Source organism: Pyrus communis, chromosome 14 (genome assembly GCF_963583255.1).
Source record: "Pyrus communis chromosome 14, drPyrComm1.1, whole genome shotgun sequence".
NCBI lineage: Eukaryota > Viridiplantae > Streptophyta > Magnoliopsida > Rosales > Rosaceae > Pyrus > Pyrus communis.
The window spans coordinates 3,359,498-3,387,037 of NC_084816.1; the positions used below are offsets into that span (position 1 = coordinate 3,359,498).

Genomic DNA, 27,540 nt, shown 5'->3' on the forward strand with positions numbered 1-27,540 from the left:
ATTACCAGAAATGATCCCTAAGAGTGTTTAATTTACACCAGTCAAGGAGAGGACCTTTTAGGTTAGTAGAACCCGTATCAAACCAAGAGAATCCTAAAAGATATCTAAGAATATGACACACTTGGAGCGCATGCCAACCCTGAGATTGTAAGGACTCCAAGGTTGTAAGAAACCTGCTAATTTCTTGTTGGACTAGTTTCCCGAATCTTGTGGAACGAGAAGGGTCTATCTCAGCGAAGTCGATGGACTTCGCCCACTAATTCTGGAACAGTATGATGGTGGCATGTTGATCCGTTTAATCAGCTTCGCAGTGGAGGCTATTGAGTCCATGACCGGACTTCTAAAGTCTACGTATTACGATCCTTCTTGCTCCGCCCTGGAAAATGATGATCTCACAATTGCCCCTAACTAGGCATAAAATATGACTTGTTCCCCTTAAGGATGGATAGTTACCCATAAACCACGCTTTTTAGAGTAAGTCATAACACGTACCGTTTTCCTTCTTCAGACGTGTGGCGTCTCAACTTCGTTTCTCATGAATCTTTAGACATTGAAATGTTCTGTCTCCGAGCGCACTACCTTGTGAATCAAGCCTTCAATATCGCAATGAAAGCCCAGTGGCCGTTGCCTTGGGGTTACACTAATGCATGATGGGATCTCAAATGGACTAGGTACAATTGTGAAATATGAAAAGTTGGAATTGGAATCCCCCAATTTAAAGCGGGAAGTGGGAATGGATAATGAGATTAGGGGCTGTTTGGGCAGCGGCAAATAAAGTTGGATTTTTGGTGGGTCCTATTGGTTGGCGACCAAACAGATACGCAAGTAAATCTGGTCCATCCACAGCCAGTAAACCACAGCCGCCTCCCACTAATAACAATTAATTAATTTTTAATTATCTTAATCCCAAATTATATGAGATCTAGGTGCCTCCAATGGATTTGGTCTTTAATTGTTTGTTTTTGCTTGGATGGGCAGTAAGTCCACTCCTCATGCTATTTATAAAACTGGTGACGTAATATCCTATTTCTAGAAATTAATTTCTGCATGTCATTGTCACAATCTTCAGTATCTGATTTCTAAATACTCATCTCTCTTTCTTTGGAGAAATGCTAAGGAAACTCTATCAAAAGTATGATTTTTAATGAATTTTCTGTCACTTCACAGATCAACGTCAATTTTCTTGCCAAATTATAAAACATTGTGCAAAAACATGAGGCATAAGAGAGTGCATGGAGAGTCCCCTAGCATTTCTCCTTCTTCGAATTTTTTATGTACCCAAACGCCGGCAAAACACAATATACACAGCATAACCATGGATCTTACATTCAGATTTTTCAATGGTACAAATTGCACCTAGATGTAGTGTGGTTACAATTGTTAAACCAACAAGAGTTGTAGCTGTTAGATTGCCGATTCATTATTCTCTACTTATATAGATTGGTCACAACTTCGCTAATCTCTCTTCAGCCGTGAAGTCATAAGTTATCTCTGCTGCATTAGCAATAGAGATATATGATGGAATCAAATCGATGATTATATTACCAATTTACCATTAAGTATGAATTATAATATAGTAACTTTGTTCTGGTTCTTAGAAAATTTTTATATATTCATTTTTGGGCCCCATGATTTAGGTTTGTAAAAACGAAAAAAAACTTGCATATACCAAAGTGCATATTGAGCAATTTTTTTCTCTAAATTTGTTGTCACACAAAAAATGTGAAAAATAATAAGTTCAAACCTAAAGGCTAAAGCCAACTCTTTGTATTGCTTCATAATTCAGCTCATCCATGTCGTATTGTTTAGATCAAACCATGCATTAACTAACCCGTGAGAAAAATGACTCTTGGAGTGAAAAAAATCTTGGAATGTTAATGTTATGAAAAACCCTAAATTGATATTTCGACATTTGTACTGTCTACAAAAAAGTGTGACAAGAGACTGAGTCCAGAGTGGTGTTCATAAACACAAAAGCAGCCACAAAATCTAAATCTCAAGGGGTTTTTATCACGATTGGTCTCTGAAATATAACATTCCAATCAAAAGGGTTTGTGAAATAGAAAATTTATCAATTTGATCCTTGAAAATGTATCTCGCAAATCAAATTTGTCATTCCGTTTACTTTCCGTCAATTTAAGTGTTGAAAGTGGTCACGTGAATGCAGGTAACAACTTTCAACATTTCATCTCACTCAAATCTCGTGTTCGAGCAGATTTCACGGCCTATTCATAAGGTCGTAGGAGGAATATTGGAATGGAAATGTACATGGAGGTTTCGGCACTCTCGTCGCTGCGCTCTTCGTCTTGGCTTGCCACTGTGCCATTCGGAAATCCTCTCCCTCCTGTGTTTCTCCCGTCGGTGCACCAATCTGGGGTTTGCCCGTCTTCCATTGGGTTCCTCTTGGTTTTCTCTAATTTGTAGTAAAATTAAAATATGAGATTTTAGTAATTGGGTTGTTTTTAATTTTTTCTACAATTTGGTATTTGGGGTTAATCAATTTAAGATATTTTGTCATTGGGTCATGATCAAATTGATTAAAAGATCGCGGGTAAAATCGAAACCATTGAGGGTGGGGGTCTGTTGACAAAAAGACGGTGCATGAAATCTGTTACATACAAATTCTTCTCCCACGTATTTCATACAAAGAGTATAGAAGACATCCCTTACAAACTACTTCAAGGAGCAATGTATTGTAATAAATCTAGTTGTGATAGGTCATCGTTTCCTATCATGTGAGTGAAATGCAGAAAAATATGGTATGAAACTTGTTACATGCAAATTTGTCTCCCGTATATTTCAGGCATAAAATTCAATGAGAGTGAGAGCAGCTGCAAATATTTTTATAAGTTAAGCACGCGCAAAAACTAGAACAAGGCAGGTAGGATTTCACTCAACATCTCCCAGCTGAAAAGTCAAAACTTAGTCAAGTCGGCACTTGACTGTTCCATACCTTATTTATTTCTAATTTAAAATTGTAGTTTTATTAAATCGGCCATAATATTATGGTTTTGTGATATTATAATTTAAATTTACTTTAACGACTAACAAGTGCTTAGTAGTTAGAGACGAATTCTTTGTCCACATTCCACACATCACGTCCTGAGTTTGATTCTTAGCACTGGTAAATGGCATGGTACTAGCCAGAAAGAGATTGAAATACCTCTATGAGTCTCTTTTCGTTTCCCGAAAATGTGGACTTCTGGGACGGAACCACTAACTGATCGCCTCTTAAGAAGAAAAAAAAAACAAACAAACAAACAAAACCACATTAAACAAGGCACCACCCGCTTTCAACAATACTGTGCCAAACTAGTAGTTTGTAACCTAGTGCCATATATATATTACCATGCATGGTACGTGCAATAGTACTTTACAATTCACTTAGAAGATTTCTTATTTTTTGCATGGAATCAAAGACAATCGAAACAAGAGGTGGAAGGTTCTTCCGAGTTGCAAGCATGTCGTAAAATTTGCAATTGACTTTTCCAAGCTTTTGCTTTTGGTGAAAACAATCTTCAACCCACCACTTCACCTATTTGGTCTAAACAAAGACCGACCGTTGATCAACTCGTTCATGTTCAAACAAAAGAATTGAACGAGGGTTGGAGAGAAATTCCAGTAAGTGCTGGAGGAAAAAGCCAAATCGGGAGGTGAAATATTGATGTTGGAAAAAGCAGAAAAAACAAAAGGGAAAACAAGCAGCATGCTTTCTTTGACCTCGAATCAGTTGAAAGTTCGATATTCAAGGTTCTCAGAACTTTCCCAGTCCATTTTGCATCAAAATAATCGACGCAGCAAGCACCACAGTGTTTGTGTTGTCTTTCTACCAACAGCCGTTCAGGACCTTCAGGTCATATAATTAAAGGGCAATTAGTTATATAAACATATTTTAACATTTTCTTGCATAAATATTTGTGTTTATTACGTCGTTATTAGGGGTGAGCATGTTTACATTAGTCAATCACTCAATCCGATCCAACCCACCAAATCGAAGTGGGTTTGGATTGGGTCGGTTCACTTGTTAATTCAACAAAAGGAATTTTTGCTTGAATATCTTATCCTCAGTTCTTTTTTTAGGCATTATGCGATTTAGAACTTTCACAACCCAACTAAACCGACCCATCCACCTAAGGCTATTTCCATCTCAAGGATCTAAATTCTAAAATTTAACCCGTATTTTCAATTATTCATCTATACTTATGGGGTCAATCATTTTTGTCCTCTAATAGTAAGAGACCTATGATTCCTACCCCTACCTTTATAAATTGTTAAATTTTTGTATTTTGTTGATTTTTGTGGTTAATAATTTTGGAATTAGGTTTTGTACACTCTATCTTGTTTTATCTTTAGGAACATTTTGATGTAAAAAAAATTCAAATTAAAAAAAAAATTATGTTAAAAAATTCTAATTCTAAACAAATGGAGGGATATTTATAGAGTTTTGATGTCCGGTCTGATTTGGATTTATTAATAATATTACTTTGACCATTGTATTAAAATATGAGCCGTTGATATTTTTGTTTACTGTAAAAATTGATTAAATTAGATTTGAGCAATTGGTTTTAAAATTGATTAAACTAACGCAACTGGACGCGCCACACTGGATCAAAACCTAGAGCCCGTGCAAGCCATTGGATGCCAACGACACTTTAATCTGGACCGTAGAAAGTGGCCTTCCATGCGCTTACCCACTCAATCCTCCTCGTTGAGGCTGCTGATTCGTGGGGCCCCCTGTGTCTGTTTGCAACAGGTGAAATGTGGGTCCCACGGCCAAGTTGCAATCTTATCATCTGGGATGGGTACTAAATTACTAATCCCAAGCTCTCATCTCCAAACCCAGAATTCCCACCCAAAAATATGCCTTAGACCAACTCCAATGATGGGCTAAAAACCAAATTACCTCCCAAAATTTCCCCTCAAACCCACTCCAACCCAAGAGGAAAATTGGGGCTAAATGCTAAATGCTAAATGCTAAATGCTAAACCAATGCCAAATTCCCCCCAAAATTTAGCCCAGAAATCAAAGTGGACTCCACCTAATATTTATCGGAATTTAAATTTTTTTAGATTAAAATATTTATAAAATTAATTTACGATAGTCTACATATTTATTTATTTTTTAAATTTAATTTAACAAAAAAAAAAGCCTAAGTTCATTCTTTAATAATCCCGAGCTAAAATTTTAGGCTAGAACGGTTGGAGCAGAAAAGTTGTTTCTGGGCTAAAAGCTAAATTTTCCGGGCTAAAATATTTGACTTTTAGCCCAACCATTGGAGATGGTCTTAGAGAAGTATTGGGTCTAAATTGATTTTTTTTTTTATTAGGAAGACTGATATGAAAAATTTAAGTTTTTTTTAGTTTTAACGAAAAATGACAAATAAAAGTGTAATGAATAATATTAAAAATAAAAATAAAAATAAAAATGTGATTTTTCGTTAAAAGTAAATAGTATCTGAAATGTTTCGTTAAAACTTTTTTTTTTTTTTCTTCCTACTCTCCCTTGGAGACAGCTTAACATGAAATTCATTCTTTGGTATATCTCAGGGACTTTACTATCCCCAAATTTCATGTATCCTTTGGTCTCCTTTCTAATATTTTGGCACGTGTTTATCATCTTAATTCCAAACCAACATTGTTAAAATTTTCATAAAATTAATTATAATTATCAAAAAAATAAATATTTCCGAAAACCACAACATTTAGTGCACAAATTTGGTGTGCCTAGCATTATTCACGAAAAGACGGTGAATTTGGAAATTTCTTAAGGACTGTTGGAGAGAGATTATTGGAGGGCTATATATCGCTTATGAAAAAAAAAAAAAACACTTTATGTACTTCTTCACACAACATATATTTTTTTCGATAAGTGATTTCGGTCCTCCCGTGAGCACTCTGGAGTATGAAACAAACACCTTATCGAGAGGACATTTACGTTGAATACTGTCACTGAGCTACAGTCACACAAAATTACTTGTTTCTTTGTCGACAAATAGAGATGGGGAGTACAAGACCAAATAGTCTTTAACCACATGCCCTAGGACTTCATATGAATTAAAAGGTTACATGAGTTGGTCAAGCCGAGTACCAAAGTGCTCAAGTTCAACTCAAATAATTGGGCCTAGGAAGCCTTTGGGATACCCTGACTTCAGTAAAAAAAAAAAAATTATTTGAGCTCATGCCCCGACCGAATGATATTCTCAAGCTCGAGTTTTGCTTCGATTAGCTCATTCGTGGACCGAACTTAAGCTAATAGTTGGCTCGATTCAACTCATTTAAAAGATGTGCATTCAAGAGAAATTTGTCATCAATTTGAAGTTTTTAAGTAAAAAATTTAAAGAAAACTAACGAAAAGTTCTAAAAAAAACTTTAGTTTTAATGAAAGATGACAAATAAATGTGTAAGTGAATAGTATCAAGAAAGGTAAAAATATTATTTTTCTTTAAAAATGAACGACACCGAAAGTGTTTCGTTAGAACTCCAAAAAATTTAACCATTACACATGAGTTAAAGCTTTAATGAATGAGTTAAAAATTTGAACCAAAGTGGGGGCATCTTGTATTGCCCACTTTATAAGCCGAATACACTAAAGGTTAAGCGCGACTCATTTTGTTAACAAACCTAGTGTTTGTTTGAGCTTGAGAGAAGTAAAGAACCGAAAAACTTACTAATAGAGAAGGTAAGAAATAAGAATCAGATCAATTCATCTTCCTCGTTGATCTGAATTCTAGTTTTCAAGTATTAAATTATAAATTATGTACGGAACTTACACTTGTTTAATTCCATATATGTTGGTGAACCGACAAGGATCCTTTCCGGATCTTTTTCTTCTAATCCATCAAGTTCGGGGATCCAGGTCGTTCAATGACCACAAACAAGGGCTCACTTTAAAAGTTATAATAATTTTAGCCGTAAAAGTTATAATAATTTTAGCCGTTGTATCAAATTTCAACAACCTAAATTCCCGAACTTGATGAATTAGGAAGAAGGAATTCGAAGATAATATCTGTCTGTCGCTCGACAGATCAAAAATAGAAGAGTACAATTTGCTTTAAAAGTCTGAATGATCATGGTAGCCTAGCACGTGTATAGCTTCTGCGTGGCAGCCAAGTCTCAAACACCCAAACGTCAAAACAATAAACAAAAAAATCAAAGGGAACTTGCCACTTGCTAGCCTACTTGTCAACCAAGGCACAAGAAAAACAGAGCCCAAGGCCCAATGGGCCTCTAGCTTTCTAGGTATAAATATCATGTCCAACTCTTTCCCAACTGAGCGAAAAAGCAAACCTATAACGTCACACAGAACAGAGCGAATCGATTAGGCCAACACTCACAGTCGCAGCCACACCCACAGCCGTAGAGGGAAACCAGCTCTCCGTCGCCGCCGTACATGTAAGTAGTTTCTCTCTACAATCGCCGCCGTTTTAGTTTTCTAAGGTTTCAAAGATCCCCAGTTTTTCTTCATTTTATCTCTTGCAAACGCGCCGGGATTTCAATTTGGGATGTATGCTAGGGTTTTTTTTCCTGATTTCTAGGGTTTTTCTTTCTTCTTGAAGTTGTTGGATTGGGTTTGATTTCGTTTCGCATGTTTTTGCAGCAGACATCATGGCGGATGACAATCAGAATGAGGTGAAGGACGAGGTGGTAGCAGATGTAAGTTTCAGATTCTTGCAAATAGCTTTTCTTGCAGTAATATTTGAATTTCCACTCCCCGCCCCAATTTTGTAATACCTGTTAAGTTTGTATTTCAATCTATGTCTTTTCGCTTTCCTTTCCATTAGCGGTATGGTATATAATTTGATTCCTACCTCTTGCGTGTGTTAAGTTCGTTTTGGAATTTGAGATGGATGAATTGTTAATCCAAGGATTCTGATAACAAAAATGCTGTTCTTACCATCTATTTGTACCATCTCTAATAGAAATGGAACTCACGTGTGTTGGTGGGCTGTATCTCTATTTAGAGAGATGGTATAGATAGATGGTAAATGTAGCATTACTCTTCTGATGGTAAATCCGGCTTCAAGACCTTATTATTGAAGCTTGAATAAGCTTATGGCGTTGCGGGAAGTTAGATTAGTTTTACCCTTTTTTCCTTTGAAAGGTTCACCTAGAAATTTTATCAAAGTTTTCCTTTGGTAGCAACTAATTGTAGTATAGTACGTATGCTATCTATTTCCTTAATATAGTAATAGTAGAAGGACAGGTTGGAGTATTATATTAGAAGTCGAAAATGTAATGGTATGATAAATTTTCTGTTGGAGAGAAGCGGCTGTTGATATAATTCACAGCGCCCGTCTTCCACGAAGGGTGCCTTTAGTATAAGAATCCAATGGAAAGGAAAAGGTGCTGTTTCATCTAGAATTTGGTGGTACAGAATGGTAGAACTAATTATTGTGGTCTTCATCCTTTTTTTATTTTATTTTTATTTTTATTTTTTTTTATTTTGCAGATTGCCCCCTTTGATCCTACTAAGAAGAAGAAAAAGAAGAAGGTTGTTATTCAGGATACTACTGATGATTCTGTGGAAAAGTTGGCTGAGAAAGCGGAAAGCTTGACAGGTGGTTCAATTGAACAACCATTTTTTGTTTGCGCTGTATTATTTTACAAGTACAATTGTTGAGACTTGTATGTTTTGTCATTGCAGTTTCTGAGGGGCAGGAGAGTACGTTTGCTGGTTTGAAAAAGAAGAAGAAGAAGCCAGTAAGTTACCAAGATTTTCCATTGTTTACAAGCTGAATCATTTTTCTAGATATTGATTTTTGGTGGTTGCTGTGATTATAGGTTGAGACCAGTATCTTGAATGAAGAGAGTGGCGATGCAGTGGAAGATTTAAATGGTAAGACTTTTAGCTAATAATATTTTATTGGGCTAATAAAATGCCTGCCACCTCTCTGTCTCAAAAAAAAAAAAAAAAAAAAAAAAGATTGAGATTTTATATTTTTGGCCTTTTAGAGCGCACTGGTGAGGAAGAGGAAGGAGAAGGGATTGTTCTAGAGACTCCATCATATCCTTGGGAGGGGAGTGATCGTGACTACACTTATGAAGAGGTGTGTAAATTATATCATCTCCGTTACAGCTTTCTCATAGTACAGTTATAGTTCCTTGACCTTTATACATCTATGCTTTATTAATTTTACCTATGCAATGTATTCAGCTTCTTGACAGGGTGTTTAACATACTTCGCGAAAATAACCCGGATCTGGCTGGAGACAGGCGTAGGACAGTGATGAGGCCTCCACAAGTTCTTCGTGAGGGCACAAAGAAAACTGTTTTTGTGAATTTCATGGATCTATGCAAGACGTAGGTTTCAATTCCCTGAACCAAAACCATTGTTTCTCTATTTTGCTTTGATCTCTTTTGTTCTGTTTATTAAGATTATTGTGTATTAGAATCTCTTTCTGTTGGTTCTTTGAGTTTCTTTTTGTGCATCATTACATGAAGGAATGCTTTCTGTATACTGAAATGCATGCAGATGCTATTAATGTGTAGTTTTTTATTTATGAAAACTTCTGATGCTGTGTAGATATATGTTGCAGTTTATGTACTAATCTGAACATTGGTCTCTGAAACAATTAAGTGGCAAAGGACGGTTTGGCTTCTGTGGTTGCATTCCAACTATCGTTTATGCAACTGCTTTGTGTTACTCATAATTAAATGTTCTCACTGTTTGACACATGTGAAGGTGTTTATATGGACTGCACATAGGTATTTGATGAGCGTAATAGTATAAACATGAAAATCTTACCTACTATTTTACCAATTTATTTCCTAAAGCTACTGGTTGATTTCATCTGCTTTGTTAAATGAATAAACCCTTCTACCTTGAAATTACAGGATGCATAGGCAGCCGGATCATGTCATGGCATTCTTGCTTGCCGAACTGGGAACAAGTGGATCACTTGATGGGCAGCAGAGGTTGGTTGTTAAGGGAAGATTTGCACCAAAGAACTTTGAAGGAATACTGCGGCGATATGTCAGTAAGTACCTTGTTCTGTGGTTTGATTTATTTATTTTTTATTACAATGTTAATGTGGAGTGGTCCGATTGGAAATTATTTTGCAGTCTGCCTTGCTCAGTATGCATGCTTGGCTGTTATGTCTGTCATTTTGTATGTGCTCAGTTGTGTTTCACACATGTAATTATTTTCATTTGTACTCATGCTTCTTTTGTTTCAGATGAATATGTCATTTGCCTTGGGTGCAAAAGTCCAGACACTATACTTTCAAAGGAGAATCGCCTCTTCTTTCTCAGATGCGAGAAGGTAACAGTCATAATTAATTAATTTTTTCTAAAGTTAATTGGCTATTGATTTTTTAATGTTAGTGGTTTTGACAAAGTGGCATCCCCCTGGTTTCTAATTTATAGAAAGTTGTTCTTGTACGACATAAAAAATAAATAAAGAAGGATTTTGGTGTTTATACACCGCTGCGTAATAGCTTGTTGAAGAGGCCTATGATGATTAAAAAAATTGCCTACATTGTCAGATTATTTCATATGATAGAGTAACCTAAATTATTTCTGAGGCCTCACGGAAAAGTTTGATCTGTTTTTAAAGGGGTGGTGGGACTACACCCTTGGGTTTTGGGTGAAGTAATACTTTTCTTCTTCAGGAGATTTTCATTGTTCTCTTAGAATATATAGCTCTAAGTTCAAGTGCCCGTAGTTTCAACGTTGATCATTGGGATGTGCTACTGATCCTTCTGGTTTTAAAATTCTTGACTGGAGTTTATTTTGCCTTGCTTTCAGCTGATCATTTATTTGATTATTCTTTCTGTTGCAGTGTGGTTCTGGACGATCTGTCGCTCCAATTAAAGCTGGTTTTATGGCTCGTGTTGGGAGAAGGAATGCCGGAACATAATCTTAGCCTGTTTCGACTCATTGTTTACTAGCAGTTGTTGAGTTTTGAGTCGCGTGTTTGCTATCTACAACAGTAACAGTTTCTGTGATGTTCGGGTGTTGAGAATTTTTTTGCACTGTTTCAGAGTTATATCTGTGTGTAGTGCTTACTGACCTTTTTAAAATGTAGCTTTTGCTGATGGTGCTTAATTGTTTGCTGTTTAGCAATAACTCGGATGTATGAAAGCTGCTTAAATGTTTGCTGTTTTAGCAATAACTCCGATGCATTATCTGCTCAATTCTTTCTGCTCCATCTTTTGCCTGATTCATCTGCTTTCAACCGCCCCTTCTCCCTTCCACAAGTTTGATTCTGTAGCAGTCGAGCGTGGTAGTCAATTAAGTCCGTCTTAATTTGTTCTTTAAATTACGGAAATCCGGCGGAGAAATGAACGTCTCGTTACATCAAATGTAACGTGCGAACTCGGAGCATGCAAAACAAAGGGGTTCCATTTCTTTCCATGTTGGCATTTTAGCCTCTGGTGGGAAGCAACGAGCTGCTTTACCACCTTAGTTAGGGTGACATTGCCCTCCCTCTGTCGGATACCTTCTAAAACGGCACCTTTTCCTTGAACTTCAAAGTAGACGGGCCCTCTTGCGTCAGATTTTTGAATTTCTTCAACATGGACCGGAGTGAAATTCGAAGGGTCACTCCCAAATGAGGGATGGCGGCATCCCACCATAAGCAGAGAGTGATCCAATTCGCAAGAAATTGTTGATCTGACTAAGAGCTAGTTGGTGGGATGTCACCTGTAAAGGGATATGATTCGGATCGGTTTCTTAATTCGTATTTGCATTTATTTACAGCTGGATTGCGTATTTGGATTAGATCATTATTAAATCTAACTGAAGACATAATGAATCTAACTAAACACATTAAAAAGACTAAAATATCATTAGTAACTTCATTGTTCAATGTGTGTGTATATATATATTATTTATTTATTTATATATTCATCTATTTTTAATTTGAATATTTCATGTTTTATAAAAAGAGAACAGTGTGAGAGTATATTTTGAATGCATAAAAAATTTAACTCAAATTGACTTTCATTCATAATCAAATTAGTCAGATTCATATCATAATTGGAAGCTTCAATTCAAATTTTATTAATTACCTCGGATTCTGATCAAAATTCGATCCACTAACATGTACTTTGTTTTTTCCACAACCACCGGTAGGTCTAGGGATGTCCCTAATGTTGAACTTTGGCGGCTCTTTTGTATCTACATGCGTAAAACTTAGCGGGAGGAAAAGCTTTTCACATGAAGTTGGACATGGCCATGAAGGCCTAGGTTGACATTGATGCAACAAATGGTACGTACATCTTCTTCCGATACACATTTATGCTACTGCTTTGTAACCCATTGTCGAAATAGCTGCATTTTCCAACACTTCCCAGTTAAAGCCATTCATCAACTTACATGACCAATATTCTCTTACCATGTTCGTATCGCCAAACTACAGTCCTTACTTGTCTGTTCAACCGGCTGCTGCTGCTTCTTCTTCCTAAGAGAAAACTTCTGAACGATCGAACCATTTTATAACTATAGAGTTGGGGTTAGAAAATGAACCATAGGCTAAGAGCCAAAAGCATGAATAATGTAAATTGTTGACCAAAATAAAATAAAACAAAGCGTAGACAAAGTGAGGGACAACTATACATCGCTATTTGGAACTAGTTATGTGTTTGAGATGATAAAAACAAGGGTGGCATTGGCTCATATATAGGTCATGGAAATTTCCCTTCTGCTCTTTTTGGTCATCTTATGTTGTTTACTCCTGCTGTCAATATGTGGACTTATTTATAGAAGGCTGGATAATATTATTCTCCTCCAAATTCTTATTTTGCATATTCCACGTTTTGCTAAAATTATATACAAATAACAAATGAGCATTTTGTGATTTATGGGGCTTTTCTGTGTGTGTGTGTATTTATAAGTTTACTGTTCTACATAGCAATATATATACATATGTGTATATATATATATATATATATATATATATATATATATTATTGTCCATGAACATAGAAATTATATTAGTTTCTCTAAATATTGTCGTTTTATTTTTAAGTTTAAAGTTTTATGTAGCATGCATGTGCTACTAAATATGTATTTTACTGGTTCTCAAAAAAGAAAAAAATTATTTTGTTGAGGATGCCTATGAAGACCTATGTCGACATCGTCAGAGATACTTGTCTTGTTTATGAAAGACTAATGAACTGTCTGAGGCTTCATCGTTGATCGATTAATGAAAATTTGATTTGAACCTCATTTTCTATATGTTTTGTTACATAATTAGTTCTCTTATTTTTTACTTAATTAATTACGGTTCTTCATTGTTTTCTTTTCTTGAGATGAACAAATCATTTATACATACATACATACATACATACATACATATATATGGGTGTAAAAGTCCAAACACTACTTTAAAAGCAAAATTTTCTCTTCCTTCTCATTTGCGTCGGGTTTTTTCATATAAATAGGAGGAAGAACTAACTCTGAATCTCGCCTAATATTAAGAAATGAAGTACCACTAAAGTAAACTCTAAATCTCATCAAGTGAGAAATACAATTTGAACGTCACGCACAATAAAGTTTTATGGGTTTTGCTATATGATCATTAATCCCGATTATATTACAAGAATTGAAATAAGTAGAAATGAAAAAGAGTCTTTGAGGCATATGCAGAAGTAATTGTCTGTTGGTCCTTATTGAGATGGCCTGACTCTATCTCCATATGCATGCATGCAAGGGAAAAGCCCCTCACATGAAGTTGGGCGCTATGAAGGCCAAGGTTGAGAGTGATGCAACAAATGGTACGTACATCTTTTGCAACACCTTGATGCCACTGCTTTTGTAATCCACTGTCGAAATAGCTGCATTTTCCAACAGTTCCCAATTAATAATGTTCTTTTACTGTATTATATTGTCACACTGTAAATCCGGAATTGCATGTTTAAGGTATAAATTAATCTGATTTATGGTATAAATAAACATTCTGGTAAGAGAACTTTTCCAACTCTCTTGATATACCGTTGTGTTAATATATAGCTAGGGAAGAGTACCTGTATTATTTTTCTTACATGTGTTGAGAACATGCACAGTGGCATTGTTATGAAACCAGAAGTCTTCTTTGCAGAGGTAGATACATTTAGGCACATCCAAGGCGTGGGCGGAGCAGCCTGAGCTGCAGTATTCTCCGGTCTCATTTGCGGGCACGTCCACGATTCCTGAGAATGTCAGCTGCCCCTTTGGCGAGCAATGAGAAGGTGCCTAATATTAAAAACACCCATCAAACACTTCAAATTTCTTCTTCTAGATTGGTTCATTTAGGTCATAATATATTTTCAATATTCTAGTAATCAGTCGAATTATTTTTGTTCATTTAATTTTAAGTCAAAGTTGCAAAAGTTAAATCACAAGCTCAAAAACAATTAAACCACCCAGAAAGACAGAAAAATGTTGCTCAAAAAATAATTGGTCAAGTCATTGAATTTCCACAATTCGAAAGGTTTTTCCGACTTGAACTGAATTTCATATATATATATATATTCAGTGCCACCTATGTATGTACTGCGAAATATATGATTATATATATATATATTCAGTGCCACCTATGTATGTACTGCGAAATATATGATTATTTGCTAAACATAACATGTTATATTGTCAATTCAGTTTCTAAATTCATCATGTTGGATAAAAATACTTTATTGGTTATTATAAATAGATGTGTTTTTATCTCTACCATTGATATCGGATTTAAGGGTGGCTGACTATGGATTATTGGTAACCAGGGGATTGAAAGAACAAGATTTTTATGTCCGATACATGTAACAAATAAAACTTAGAATGGACACACACTCGCACGAATGTATGTGTGTACGTGGGCTTACTGTTCTGTTAGTGCAATAGTAAGCACTTCTCCAAGCCCAGATTGGACTTAGATTTACATTGTCAGTAGGATCTGTTTTATCTGAAAATTAAACCAAACATATCATCAGTACAAATAATTCACTCTTTGCCTTTTGCATGTATGCAATCTTCACTCTAAATATAAATTATAAACAACTCTTTCACAATTTTCTGTTTCAGATCATATATAAAATAACGATGAAATAGGAGAGAATATCCCCAAAGAAAACCAAACCAACTTAATTCTTCCCCCAATTTCCATCACTTAACAAACCGCGTGCATCTTCTTCTTCCAAAAAATTATTTGGGTTGAGTCTAAGAGAAAATTTATGTACTACTGAAACATTTATAACATGAACGAGTCGTTGATTTATGCATTATAATTAGAGCTGAAAATTGAATCATTGACAAAGAATCAAGTGAATGATGTGAATTGATCATGTCGCCTTCAGTATATGCTGAGGACATATTTAGCAATATTGAAATTGGTCTAACCAAGGATAATAAAACAAAGTGTAAATTCCAGTAGACAAAATAAGACAACTAGCTACTTCGGCACTCTATGTTTGTGTTGATAAAAACAAGAGTGATATCATAGTTGGGCTACAGAAGGATGGACACTATTCGTCTCCTCTATTTTATAATTTCTTGTTCTCACATGTATTTGTCAAGATCTCATATGGAAGGGTCAGCAGGTTTCACTACTAACCACACTAATATTATGCACTAACCTTCATTCATCTTATCACGTACACAATAGCAAGGGTGGGGGTTTTTATAAGTAGAGGACTCGGTGTAATTAGAAGTAGAATCATTCGTTATATATTGTATTTCATTTTGTCAATCTTTCAATGTGAGGTTCTCGTATTCCTTAACACCTGAATTTTTTTTTTGTTTTTATATTCACTCCTATGATTATAACTACTATTAAATCAATGTCAATAAAATTTGTCAATATATATTCATCTCAATTGTCCCATTCTAATTGAAACTTTATGAACTTTCGTTATTTGACTTTTTTTTTTGGACGAAAGCTCATTTCATAAAAAGCCCAAAACAGGCAACAACATATACAAGAGAGGCCGACAAAAAGCCGAACAAAAAGCACAAATTACACAGGATTAGACTATTAGTGATGCCGATTCAAACTAGGAAACATGAAAGTCTACCTAGAAACAGACAAACACTTTCAGCACCCTAATGGTGACCAAAAGAAGGGGAGGTTGATAGAACTTAGCTATCAGACTTCAGCCAAAAAAAAAAAAGCCTACGGAGTGCATGGGAACCCGTCAAGAGAGAGAACCAAGACCAGTGAGGGAGGAGGCGTAGCTGCCCAGGAGAGATTGCACACCCTCGAATCGCCATGCGAGCAGCTTGATTCAGAACGGGGACTCCAGCTCTATTCAATGGAGGAGAATGAGGAGGCAATCGAACGAAGGAGTTACTCTCGATGATAATACGGTTGTAGCGGTTGGCTCTAGCTACTTTGAGACTTCTAAGCACAGGTTCAGCTTCCGCTGCGTCAGACGAAGCACAATAGGAGAAAAAGGAAGCACATTTGATTGATTTCAATGGTTTTACCAATGTGACAACAATTCCAAAATTTTAAGCACATTTGATGGAAGCCAATGCTTTAACCAACAAACCAAAGAGCAAAATGGGGGTGGAGAAAAAAGGGCTATGATCGCTTTGGAGAACAAAAACTTGGGATGGTGGCCATCTCTTGATCATGGCATCTTGCTGCTCAAGCTTTAGAACATGGTCATCCAGGGTCTTGATGTACACTCTTGGCACGCAATCAACAGCATCCTCGTTTCCTTGGAATCGAGCGCCTTTCAACGCCATAACAGGTCCTGGCCTCAGCAGCATTGAAGCTAAAGTTACATCCTAAAACATAAATTCAATGCCAAATAATATTAGAATATGAAAACATCTTTTCTAACCAAATAATATTAGAATATCAATACATCTTTTCTACACTAAATTCATATAAGTTAAAGAGATGATGATTCGAATTAGAATATGAATACATTACTTTGCTAGGTTGTGCTTATATTTACTGTGTTTCTGTCTGGCAAAAAATAAGAGAAAAATCCAACCCTGTGAGACCAGACAAAGTCAGTATATGTGGGCATATACATGAGATGGGCTGTTGTGTCTTGGTGGTTTGGGGACATTGACATTTTGTCTGCCTGCTAGCTAGCTGCAGTTAATAGTGCAGCTATGCATATTTCGTATGGCTAGGCCGTATTGTGCTGGACTGGTTTATATTCAACGGTATTTGCATTGAGTTATAGTACAATAAGGGTTGCTCTAAATTGGGAACAAGATAATGTTTCGCATTGTTTCAACGAGTGACGTTTTATGATCAAAAGCAAAGGTTGAGTTGAATTCAGTTGGATGGTACCAACAAAATCTAGCACTAAGGCCCGTTTTCTTATTGAATTAACGAATCAACTTAACTTGTTAACGACTATTTATTTTTAATTTCAGTAAGTTCCGTGAAAAATTTCGATCTATATATAAGAAGGAAATGTACTGTATAGTACTGGTATTGCTTACCTCTATAGGGCTCATCTGGTACAAGATTTGCTGATGAAAATTTTCCTTTATTATGACACTAGTTGGAGGCTGGTCAACTCCCAACCCATATATGAACTTGTTTACGTTTCCAAATGCCGATAAGTCAGGTTCTCCCTGTCCAGAAATACAGGAAATTGATTAAATATAAATGTCAATGTAGTGGCTTGCTTGAACACCAACGCAACTACTTTTCACAGCAAGAAACCTTTCACTATGTTTGGATAAAAATATTTAGATTACTAAGAAGTTTTAAAATGACGGGATTTTATTTTCTAGAATTTGTGACTTTTCTTGTTTGGTTAGTCTAAAAGAACAATATAATTGAATACATAATTTGTTATTTTTAAACTCTCAAACATAAAAATTGAGAAATGACACTTATTTATATGAAATTTAAACTTGGCAATTAGAGGTCCCAAATTCCAATTTTTATTTTTTTTTATTTTTCATGCGGAAATTGTAAATTTATATCTTTATGTATCCAAACAACATAATTGGGGCATGTAAATTAAATATAAATTATAACTTTTATTTAAATTCCAAATTTATTTTCTTCGTCCAAACATAATGTAACTAGTCAAATCTCCTGATACTTCTACTATTGTTTGACTTCTATACCGATAGGGAACCTTATGATCGAAAGTGCACAACAATTCACCAAAACTTTACCGAAAATTCCATTGAAATATCTTTAAAATCTTCCACATTTATCAGTATTGGACTGAAGTATAAAATTTTTATCGAAATTGCCGATATTGCATAAATATTTCCGAAATTTCAGAGAACTTCAAGAAAAAATATTGCTTCAGCTCCTTTCAAATATCAGCAAGAACCCCATTTAATTAATATATCGAGAGATATTCTGGTAATGTCAAAGGAATTTAATTCATGGCCTATAATATGTAAGTTTGCCTATTCCATGTAAATAAAGGGAAAAGACAAGAAAATTACATAGTATAGCACTTGAACTCCGAAGAACTTTTCTTAAAAGTGAAGAGGATTTTAACAAGAAGAAAAATGGAATGGAAGAAATTAATATTCTTACATCTATGATATCTCGATGGGTGGAAAATCCATGCTCCAACATCGTTGCTGCAACATATATCGCCATGTGTATTTTGCTAGCAAACCTATGCATGGCATCAGTCAGGCTCATACCTCCTGCGCTATGTCCCACAAGTATTACCTACCAAAACAGTGTTAATCCACACAAACTTAATCCATATAACATAATATACAATCTCTTGTAACATTAGTCTCATTAAACCTGCCTAACACTTCTATGTATGCATATATATACGAGAAAAGCTAAGGGCAATCGCGTCTACTCAATTGTTGATGAGGTGGAACTCACACTGACCGGTGACATTGATACCGATTTTGATAGAGTGCGCGACTATCCCTAACAAAACGTATGCATAGAAATACCCACCTTTTCATTTCCTGGCAAACTGGACAAGAAGTCAGTGAGAGGCTGGTTATAGTCTTGGAAAGTGAGGACGGTATTAGGGTCAGATTGATCAACACCAGCACCTTTGAGGTCAAGACATGTGACTTTGTAGCCTGAAGCTTCCATTAGACACCGGATCTTGTACCAGCACCAAGCTCCATGCCCTATACCATGGATCAGAACCAAATGATGATGATGAGGATGAGGATAGTTTGGTAATATTCCACTCATTGTATTCTCCTTCTCTACCATTGGTCTTCCTCCTGACATACTAGCTAGCTTCAAATTTTGTTTTAGTTTCCCTATCTCTCAAGTTTCAATGCCTTGTGTGTATAAATATCTAATCTTTTATTTTGTTATATATTATATGTAAGGCGTGCATATACATGTATGTGCTGTGTGTGTGTATCTAGTTGCATGTGATTAAGTTACGCAGGAACTAGAAGACCAAGTGGGTTGCGTTACCCAGGTAGCTATGGAACAAAAATACCTATATTTGAGAGTTGAGACTGCCTTATGGATAATGTTTCTTAACACAATTGTTGTCCATTATTTTGTCAGTTATCATATGTCTCCTTATTATCTGGCATGCATACGTAGCTAATAGTTACAAGTATTTCCAATAAAAACAATATCTCATGCACAAGCTAACCTTATCCTTTTTCCCCTTTGCTATATTTAAGCAATGAAGATAAAGCTAGAAATAGTAATGCTAAGGATATAACATGTCGTATTATTATTCGAATTTTTACACCATCATTTTAGTTTCTCACATATTATTTTTTATTTTTAACCGTCAGATTAAATATATTACATGAAAAACAATAAATAAGATTAAATAAGAATGTGTAGGAAAGAAAAAGAGGTGTGTCTATTATTTTTCTATTTGAATATCACATATGATATGATGGATACAACTAATATGTAACAAAATAAAGTTATTGACTAACATTTGCACTATGCGGTGCTCAAATATGACACAAAAATGTGACCTCCTTAATATTATAGGACCGAAAAAATATACCTGAGGTGATTTACGTACATTATGATTAATAAGTGATTAACACATTCAATATATTATTTGTTTTTCTTGAATTAACATACCAATAAACGTTAGTGGATTATTTTTCGTTCAACATTTTGTGGATTAAGTTAATTAGTAATATATCTTAATCAAGTTAAGGCACTCATCTGATTAATATTTGGAAATTTTATTGGGACTCAATTTTCTCCCTTTATACTCAATTTATATATATATATATATATATATATATATTTTTTTTTTGACATCCTAAATTTATCTCATATAGAAAATGGTTTTAGAAAATAAAAGAAGAAAATGAAAAAGCGACTTGGCATTGCATCTCCAATTAGGTTGCATGGTGTGTCTCTCTGGGTGCCATCCTTAAAAGAATGGTTGTTACAACTAGCAGAGGAACGGGTGGAGGACTTTGGCATGGTAATGATGGTTATGTGGGGATTGTGGAAGACAAGGGAAGGAATGCTTGGATTTGGGATGTCTCCTTTTCAATCCACAAGCTGCTGTCTTGAATTGGTACAGGGAGTACCGAAGGAAGAATACTACGGTGACATCGCATAAGCTGCTGCCTCTCTCTAGGTGAACTTGAATTCTCTTCTCTCATATTTCTCTCCCCTTCATCCCTCCTTTAATCTAGACCGTTCAAAAGAAATCCAATAGCTTAAAATCGTGTCGTATATTTAATGAACCTTATTTTTTTTTATTGCTTTTGTTCAACAATCCTTCCTTTTATGCACCACTCTTCACACCACCACTTACCCTCTTCCTCTTTCACACGCCAACCGCCATTAAGAGAAATCATCCAATCAAGCGAATTTATTTAATCTCAACCATTAATATTAGTCCGACAATTTGTGAATTAAACCAATTAGATGTTCAAAATCAAAGAGTTTAGATCATTCAATAGAAATGAGTAACGTCCAACATAGCATAATCAGAGCATAAAATCATTTTTGTTAGAGCAACTAGGCTAATAGAAGAGTGGCTTGAAAGCCCTTCGGCGATGTCGGGGTAAAGAGAGGGGGTGTTTCTGTGAAGGGGTGGAGATAGGATTGATCGGAGGTATTTTCTACTAATGACCTGTATTTTCTTCATGCTTTCTAACCATTTTGAATGTGCAACAAAATTGTGATTTCAAAATAAAAAAAATTATAAGTTGACTGTAGAAAGGAAAATTTTGGGTTTGAATAAAATTTTCTTAAAGATTATCATAACACATGACATATCATGTTTTAAAAGTTAATACGCGTGTCATTTACCTACATCTAAGATCCTATTAAAACGTGTCATATGCTTACAGCTGAGATACTTTGTCGTCCTATTTAATATATTTTGTGGGTGGAATGTATTTAGTTTGACTCTAGCGAATGATAAGTTCAATACTAATTTATTATGCTGATCCATTGTGTTATTTGGATTAATCACATAACAATATTTTTTTGGGTGATGCTATTTACACACTTTTTTTTTTTTTAAACCTTTCACAGATTCATTGTTTATTTATATCGATTGATTACCTTCAATTCATATGATCTGACGACCAAAAGTTTTTAAAATGAAATCAAATATAAACATACATAAAAAAGATTATCACCTTAATTCATACATAAAACATTTGTATCAAAAGTGAAATTCCTACACAAAATTTTAGTTTACAATAACGAATGTGGTATGTATTATGAAATTTTTGTTGTTGAAGCAAATGCCTCAAGTAAAGATGGGGATGGAAAACGAGTCCACATCAATATGGACCATAAACTTAATTCTTGATGTAAATGTGGAGGAAATCATATTCTTTTGGCAGTGATTTCATGTGGAAGAAATTGAAAAAGATAGGAGAAATACGTATTATGATAATTCTATGTCAACTAGAAATTTATAAGTTATAACCAACAAAATAAATAAACTAGAAAATTATTAACCAAAAGAATTAATAAAAAATAAAATAATATTAAAATGGACGGCAGATATTGCCCCAACTATGCAGGAAGCTGCGAAGGGTCGCATGTCAAATGTCACATGTCTATGCCTTTGCCTCTTCAAATTTTGTCAATTGAAAGAGTGATGAGATTGACATCCACCTCGAAGGAATTTCTTATTTGATTTTGTTGTCCAGAAATACCAATATTCAAATAAATATCAAATAAAGTTAACAGAAAGGGAGAGAGTACTTATTTACTTTGTTGAATTTTAATCTCAGCTCCATTTGAGAGAGCTGAGAGAAGAAGCAAACAAGATCAAAAGGGAACAAAAAAGTTGTCTTTCTTTCCCATTTGAAACTTGTGGACTGGAGCCTCAAACCCAAATTTTCCCATTTCCCAAACACGAACACACACACTCTCTCTCTCTCTCTCTCTCTCTCTCTCTCCAGCACTGGGATCTGTCTTCTTTCTCTTCAGTCTGCAAGAACAAAGCTCAAAGGTAAGAGCTTTAATGAATTTTCCATTTGGGTGTTTGAATTTGTTCATAAAGATGCCTGCTTTATGTGATTCTGCTGGTTTTGTTAAGTTGTTTGCTTAGATCAGAATTCAGAATTTCTTGAAATTCTTATACATACATCTATACTCTCAATCAAACTAATTTACAGCCACTTACGATTTGGATTACAAGTTCCTACTTTTTCAGAATCAAGAATTATTGCTGAATTTTGATCTTTTACTTATAATTTCTTGTTCTTTTTGCGGTAAATTAAAATGTTTATATTTAATATATATATATATTATATAATTGAGTAATTATTAAATTTCCATCCACCAAATTTACTCCCTTTGGAATGGAAGGTGAGGGATGTGGGGCAGTTAACTGGAGCCTGGAAAGTCTTCATTTCCAACTGATGTACATGTACTGCACTCCCTTTCCGCGGATTCAGATTCAGATTTTTTTCTTTCTTTCTTTCTTTTTTTTTTCCTTATCATTCCGACCAAAAACCAGAAGATTCCTTTTCTTGGTTTTTAAGACAGTTTATGGGCCCATAAAACAGTGTGTCGGCCCAGTTTTCAGTTCTGTAGGCCCAATTGAACTTGGGCCGTGTTGCCCTCTTGGAGTCCAGCTTTGTTGGCATTATTTTGATGGTGTGTAAATGACATGAGTTAGGCTGGTTGGTATTTTCCAGTCTTTTGTCCTCAAGTTTGAATTCTTGTTCGATAGATTAGAGTGATTTAGAATATCGTTTTGTTAGAAAAAATGACATCTATGCTAATCTTTCTATACAATTATCCAGAGAATTGATCGAGCGGAATATTTTCTTTAGACACATGCTTTGATGTGTGACTCCTAGTATTTAGGTGGTGTGTGTAACTTCTGATTCGATTTTTTGACATTAGATGTAAATATTCTTGCGGAAGTATCAACTCGAAGTTTCAACGATATTAGCAAATGGCTAATTCTTTGGTAAGAACTGAAATTCCATCAAACTCCGCCTTTGCTAATTCTCCAGATATCTGTTGTAGTTAGAGAACTGACCGATTTGTAGACAAATGAATTTGAGTTTAATTTTATTGTGTCAAAATCAAACTAAGACGAATGACAGATCAACCCTGCAACAACATTTAGGTTATGGGAAAAACAGGCGTTGTCAACTTAGACATGGTTAGTGGGATAGTGGTACATTAAGGCACATATTGTTAGCATCACGAAGGTTTAATGTTGAATGAAATATTTACATCTTAGAGTCAAGCATCTAGATAGCGATGGTCTTTCACGGATCAGGCATAAGATATCTTGTTTTTATAATTCAGGTTCAGTCCAAAAAGACCATGAAAAGGTTGATACTAATCCTTTATTAGATATTATTAAACATCTAACGCGCTTTAAGAGAACCAAATAAACCCACAAAATTTATTTTCCTCCAAGGACACAACTTTGTTTTTTTTTTCTTTACAAAACCAAGTGTTCAAAATGATGTCAATTTTCTTACAATTTTCCTTCTAGATATTTCTGCTTATGTTTTAAATTTTTCTCTCTTACGCCGGAGAGATTCTTAGGTAGGATTTCCACATCTAACTCTCTCACGAAGGAAAAATATTGAGTACGGTTGCCACAGTAATATCGCACTTAAAACGAGTGAGACACTCCACAGACTCACATCCAAGGGCACCGGGTTGGGAGTAGCTAATTCTTTGGTAAGAACTGAAATTCCATCGAACTCCGCCTTTGCTAATTCTGCAGATATCTGTTGTAGTTAGAGAACTGAACGATTTGTAGACAAATGAATTTGAGTTTAATTTTATTGTGTCAAAGTCAAACTATGACGAATGACAGATCAACCCTGCAACAACATTTAGGTTATGGAAAAAATGAGCATTGTCAACTTAAACATGGTTAGTGGGATAGTGGTACATTAAGGCACATATTGTTAGTATCACGAAGGTTTAACGTTGAATGAAATATTTGCATCTTAGAGTCAAGCATCTAAATAGCAATGGTCTTTCACAGATCAAGCATAAGATATCTTGTTTTTATATTTCAGGTTGAGTCCAATAAGACTATGAAGAGGTTAGAATCAAGAAAGTCTCGTTCGTGGTGGTGGGATAGTCACATCAATCCCAAGAACTCTAAGTGGCTTGCAGATAATCTCGAGGGTGAGCAACAAACACTTCTTTCGGTCTTATTTATAACTTTGTAAGTGTATCCATTTACTTATTTTTGAAATGTCACTTGCAACAAAGGCATAGGAAAGAGATGTCTAATGATGAATTTCCCCAATATTACGCTTCATATCTAGTTTCTCATAGAAAATGAAAAATATTTCGCCTGGTTTAACTTTAAAATAACAGCAATCCGTTTATAAGATTTCATTCAGCTCAACCTAGTTAAATTCGAGCGATGGTATTATAATTGGTTTTGACTTATTTACGAGGAATTCTGGGTTAAGTCAGATTTGTTTTACTATTTTTGGCTAAAGCTGTTTTTTCCTATTTTTCTTCTTATTTGTTGATGCAACAATATGAGTGGAAAGTTTATTGTTGAGAGGAAACATCTTTTTGTTGCGTCCTTTAACGACATTTGTGGCACTTTAAGCTGAGATTTGGGAAAATATCAGTACCAAGGATTTCTTGTTGCACATTCTAAATGAAGGCAAGATTAAAATGGGTAAAGCGGACTGTGGTTGTATAATATTAGCGTTACTTATCCTGAACTAACGGTGTAGGGGTTATTCGACCCCAACTACCCAAACTGGTGGAGGAAGTTGGTTTTCCAAATTATGCATGTTTAAATATCTCTAGAGTTGATTTTTTGGTCAAAGTTCTAAAGTGTTGATTGCTATAGTCAATTATTCACCAAAATGCCTCTCAAGAAAATGACCAAACGATCTTTCTCCTCAGAGATGGATCGAAGCATCAAACGGATGTTGAAGCTGATCGAAGAGGATGGGGATTCATTTGCAAAAAAGGCTGAAATGTATTATCAAAAGAGGCCTGAATTGATTGCTCATGTTGAAGAGTTTTATCGCTTGTACCGGTCCCTGGCCGAACGTTATGATCATGTGACAGGAGAATTGCGGAAGAATGCACCCTCGGATCTCCAATCCCAGAGTTCATGCCTTTCTGACATTGGTTCAGAACTGCCATCTGCATTGCCATCTCCTGATATCCAACCCGGAAAGCTAGGTCGTCGTAAATCTGGCCCTCGTGCTGCTGGCTTTGATTTCTTCCTTGGCCCTGGTGGAAACAGCTCAGATCATTACCAGAAAGAGGGAGATGAATCATTTTCATTAGCCGATTATTCTGAGCCAGAATCTGATGATTCTTCAGTCAACAATTATTCAACTCCCTTGTCAAATGGTCTTGATCAAGGGCAGACGAGAAAGATAATTGAGTTGGAAATTGAGCTTCGTGAAGCGAAGGAGAAGCTCCGGATGCAGCAGGAAGAGAATGTGGACAGTTCATTCACGGGTGCAAAACCTGATCATACCGAAGAATTTCCTGCAAAAATTGCAGAATATGAGCAGGAGCTGACTAGCAGAAATGAAAAATTGCGGGAATCGGAAGAAGAGATTGCCAGGTTGAACATCAAGCTCAAAAGGTACGAGTCTTCGCAACATAGTAATGGTCTTAAGCTTGCACTTGAACCAGAGTCTGCACAACATAATAATGGTCTTAAGCTTGCACTTGAACCAGAGCCTGCACAACATAATAATGGTCTTAAGCTTGCTCTTGAATTTTCAAAACCGAAAGAGACCAAGATACGTGAGGGTGCCAGAGACAGGGAGATAAATGAACCGTCAGAGATTCATAAAAGGGTCGGTAGGTCGGGAGAAGTTCAAGACAGAGATACCAAGATCGAGGCATTGGTGAAAGAGCTTAGAGCCACAAAAGATAGACTTCAACATTCAGAAAAAGAGATTGCAAGTTTGAGACAGCAACTTGAGAGTAATATACCCTCTGAGGAAATCCAACGGTTGCAGGGTCAGCTTGAATCTGCTAAGAAGGATATTTCTATGTGGAAAGCGAAGCTCAACACAGAGAAACGAGAGGTGTCCAAGCTGCAGGAACGAATTTCAAGGTTGAAAAGTAGTTTAACAGACCGGGATAATGAAGTCATGGATTTGAAAATCGCAGTATCTGATGCCGAGGAGAAGATTTTCCCTGAGAAGGCACAGGTTAAGGCTGAAATATCTCGATTGCAATCAGAACGGACACATTTAGAGGAGCAGCTTAAAGATTGGGAATCACGTGGCCGTTTGTTGGAGGATGAAATCAGACAGATGAAAGCTGGAAAAGCAGAAATGGAGGAGAGACTTAAAGGCGAAATCGAGCAGTTGAAGGCAGACATCCTTGAGAGAAGCAACCAAATGGAGAATTTAAACAAGACCCTTGATGCAATGAAAACAGAAAGAGATGAGCTTAGCACCAAAGCCGCTATGCTACAGGCAGAGGTGAGTTCAAGAGACGATCAGATCAATGAGATTAACAAGAATTTGCAGCAAATGCAGACGGAACATCAAGAACTGCTCAACGGGGCTGAAGGGGGGCGAAAACTGGTGGAGGAGCTGACGGAAAGAGCAAAGGAACTCGAGGAGGAGATTCTGAGGCAAAGAGTCGTGATCATGGAAGGAGCAGAAGAAAAACGAGAAGCTATAAGGCAGCTGTGCTTCTCGCTCGAACATTACAGGAACGGATACCATATGCTTCGACAAGCTTGTATGGGAAACAACAAGAGAGTTCCAGTTTTGGCAACTTAAGCTAAATATAAAACATGCGGTCATCGTTTGCATATTACATGTTTTTTCAGTGCCATTTTCTGTAATCTCGGGCCGGAAGTGGCCAGCCGAGTGATGAGCTATAGGCCATGCTCTCTCATGGTTGTATGAATGCGAGGCTTAGGTTGTGTAGTATCAGTATAGATATAGAAACAGAAGGGTCCCGTCAAAGGACCCATTTGAGTCACTAATTTGCCCTCAAAAATGGTGGAGAGGGCAGATATTTGTGTGATAATTTTAGTTCGGTGTTTTGGTTTTGGGGTTGAAATTTGGCACAATTGAAAGTGCGTTTGCAAACTTTTGACACATGATTGCACGTTCACTTGCTCTTTAAAATTTTGGGAAATTTTAGAGAAAGGCCCTTGGACTTTGGATCTTGTTCTACTTTACCCGCTGAACCTTTCATTCCCCACTCCCAAGGGGTTTTTATTTTTTTTTTGATCTTTTGACA

The 27,540-nt window shown here is 35.8% G+C and overlaps 3 protein-coding genes and 1 non-coding gene across 9 annotated transcripts; 3 read left to right on the forward strand and 1 right to left on the reverse strand.

Moving 5' to 3' along the window:
* The first annotated feature begins 7,257 nt into the window (after positions 1-7,257).
* LOC137715204 (eukaryotic translation initiation factor 2 subunit beta) lies at positions 7,258-11,134 on the forward strand. 2 transcript variants are annotated; one of them, XM_068454447.1, is made up of 10 exons: positions 7,258-7,391; positions 7,597-7,652; positions 8,449-8,557; positions 8,644-8,699; positions 8,781-8,835; positions 8,952-9,046; positions 9,154-9,299; positions 9,834-9,976; positions 10,175-10,260; positions 10,780-11,134. In XM_068454447.1, the coding sequence occupies exons 2-10, from the start codon at positions 7,605-7,607 to the stop codon at positions 10,855-10,857; spliced, it is 816 nt and encodes a 271-aa protein (XP_068310548.1). In that variant the 5' UTR covers positions 7,258-7,391; positions 7,597-7,604; the 3' UTR covers positions 10,858-11,134. The 2 variants fall into 2 exon arrangements, with proteins under 2 accessions (XP_068310548.1, XP_068310549.1); XM_068454448.1 differs by having other exon boundaries at positions 7,264-7,391; positions 7,600-7,652.
* Positions 10,444-10,528, forward strand: LOC137716654 (small nucleolar RNA SNORD34). Its single transcript, XR_011065719.1, has one exon. It is a non-coding gene; the product is annotated as a small nucleolar RNA SNORD34 (small nucleolar RNA).
* A 5,287-nt stretch (positions 11,135-16,421) lies between the features above and the next one.
* Positions 16,422-19,119, reverse strand: LOC137714922 (methylesterase 17-like). Its single transcript, XM_068454083.1, has 4 exons — positions 18,832-19,119; positions 18,445-18,585; positions 17,379-17,513; positions 16,422-16,703 (listed from the first exon to the last, which is right to left on the reverse strand). The coding sequence occupies exons 1-4, from the start codon at positions 19,117-19,119 to the stop codon at positions 16,422-16,424; spliced, it is 846 nt and encodes a 281-aa protein (XP_068310184.1).
* Positions 19,120-21,964: 2,845 nt separating this feature from the next.
* LOC137715367 (protein NETWORKED 4A-like) lies at positions 21,965-27,329 on the forward strand. 5 transcript variants are annotated; one of them, XM_068454668.1, is made up of 5 exons: positions 21,965-22,309; positions 23,212-23,278; positions 23,864-24,009; positions 24,357-24,468; positions 25,213-27,329. In XM_068454668.1, exons 4-5 carry the CDS (start codon positions 24,375-24,377, stop codon positions 27,069-27,071), a joined length of 1,953 nt encoding a protein of 650 aa, XP_068310769.1. In that variant the 5' UTR covers positions 21,965-22,309; positions 23,212-23,278; positions 23,864-24,009; positions 24,357-24,374; the 3' UTR covers positions 27,072-27,329. The 5 variants fall into 5 exon arrangements, with proteins under 5 accessions (XP_068310769.1, XP_068310766.1, XP_068310767.1 ...); XM_068454665.1 differs by having other exon boundaries at positions 23,872-24,009; XM_068454666.1 differs by lacking the exon at positions 23,864-24,009.
* The last annotated feature ends 211 nt before the right edge of the window (positions 27,330-27,540 follow it).

What these genes read in the sequence shown, in the direction of transcription:
- LOC137715367 (XM_068454665.1), top strand. An exon ending in TGGGAGTAGCTAATTCTTTG is followed by an intron (nt 24,010 to 24,356) that starts GTAAGAACTGAA and finishes TTTATATTTCAG; the next exon opens with GTTGAGTCCAATAAGACTAT. An exon ending in GCTTGCAGATAATCTCGAGG is followed by an intron (nt 24,469 to 25,212) that starts GTGAGCAACAAA and finishes CTTTCTCCTCAG; the next exon opens with AGATGGATCGAAGCATCAAA.
- LOC137714922 (XM_068454083.1), bottom strand. Translation starts at nt 19,119, where the DNA reads ATGTCAGGAGGAAGACCAATGGTAGAGAAGGAGAATACAATGAGTGGA. An exon ending in CCCATCGAGATATCATAGAT is followed by an intron (nt 17,514 to 18,444) that starts GTAAGAATATTA and finishes ATTTCTGGACAG; the next exon opens with GGAGAACCTGACTTATCGGC. An exon ending in ACCAGATGAGCCCTATAGAG is followed by an intron (nt 16,704 to 17,378) that starts GTAAGCAATACC and finishes TTTATGTTTTAG; the next exon opens with GATGTAACTTTAGCTTCAAT.
- LOC137715204 (XM_068454447.1), top strand. Translation starts at nt 7,605, where the DNA reads ATGGCGGATGACAATCAGAATGAGGTGAAGGACGAGGTGGTAGCAGAT. An exon ending in AAAAGAAGAAGAAGAAGCCA is followed by an intron (nt 8,700 to 8,780) that starts GTAAGTTACCAA and finishes CTGTGATTATAG; the next exon opens with GTTGAGACCAGTATCTTGAA. An exon ending in TTCATGGATCTATGCAAGAC is followed by an intron (nt 9,300 to 9,833) that starts GTAGGTTTCAAT and finishes TTGAAATTACAG; the next exon opens with GATGCATAGGCAGCCGGATC.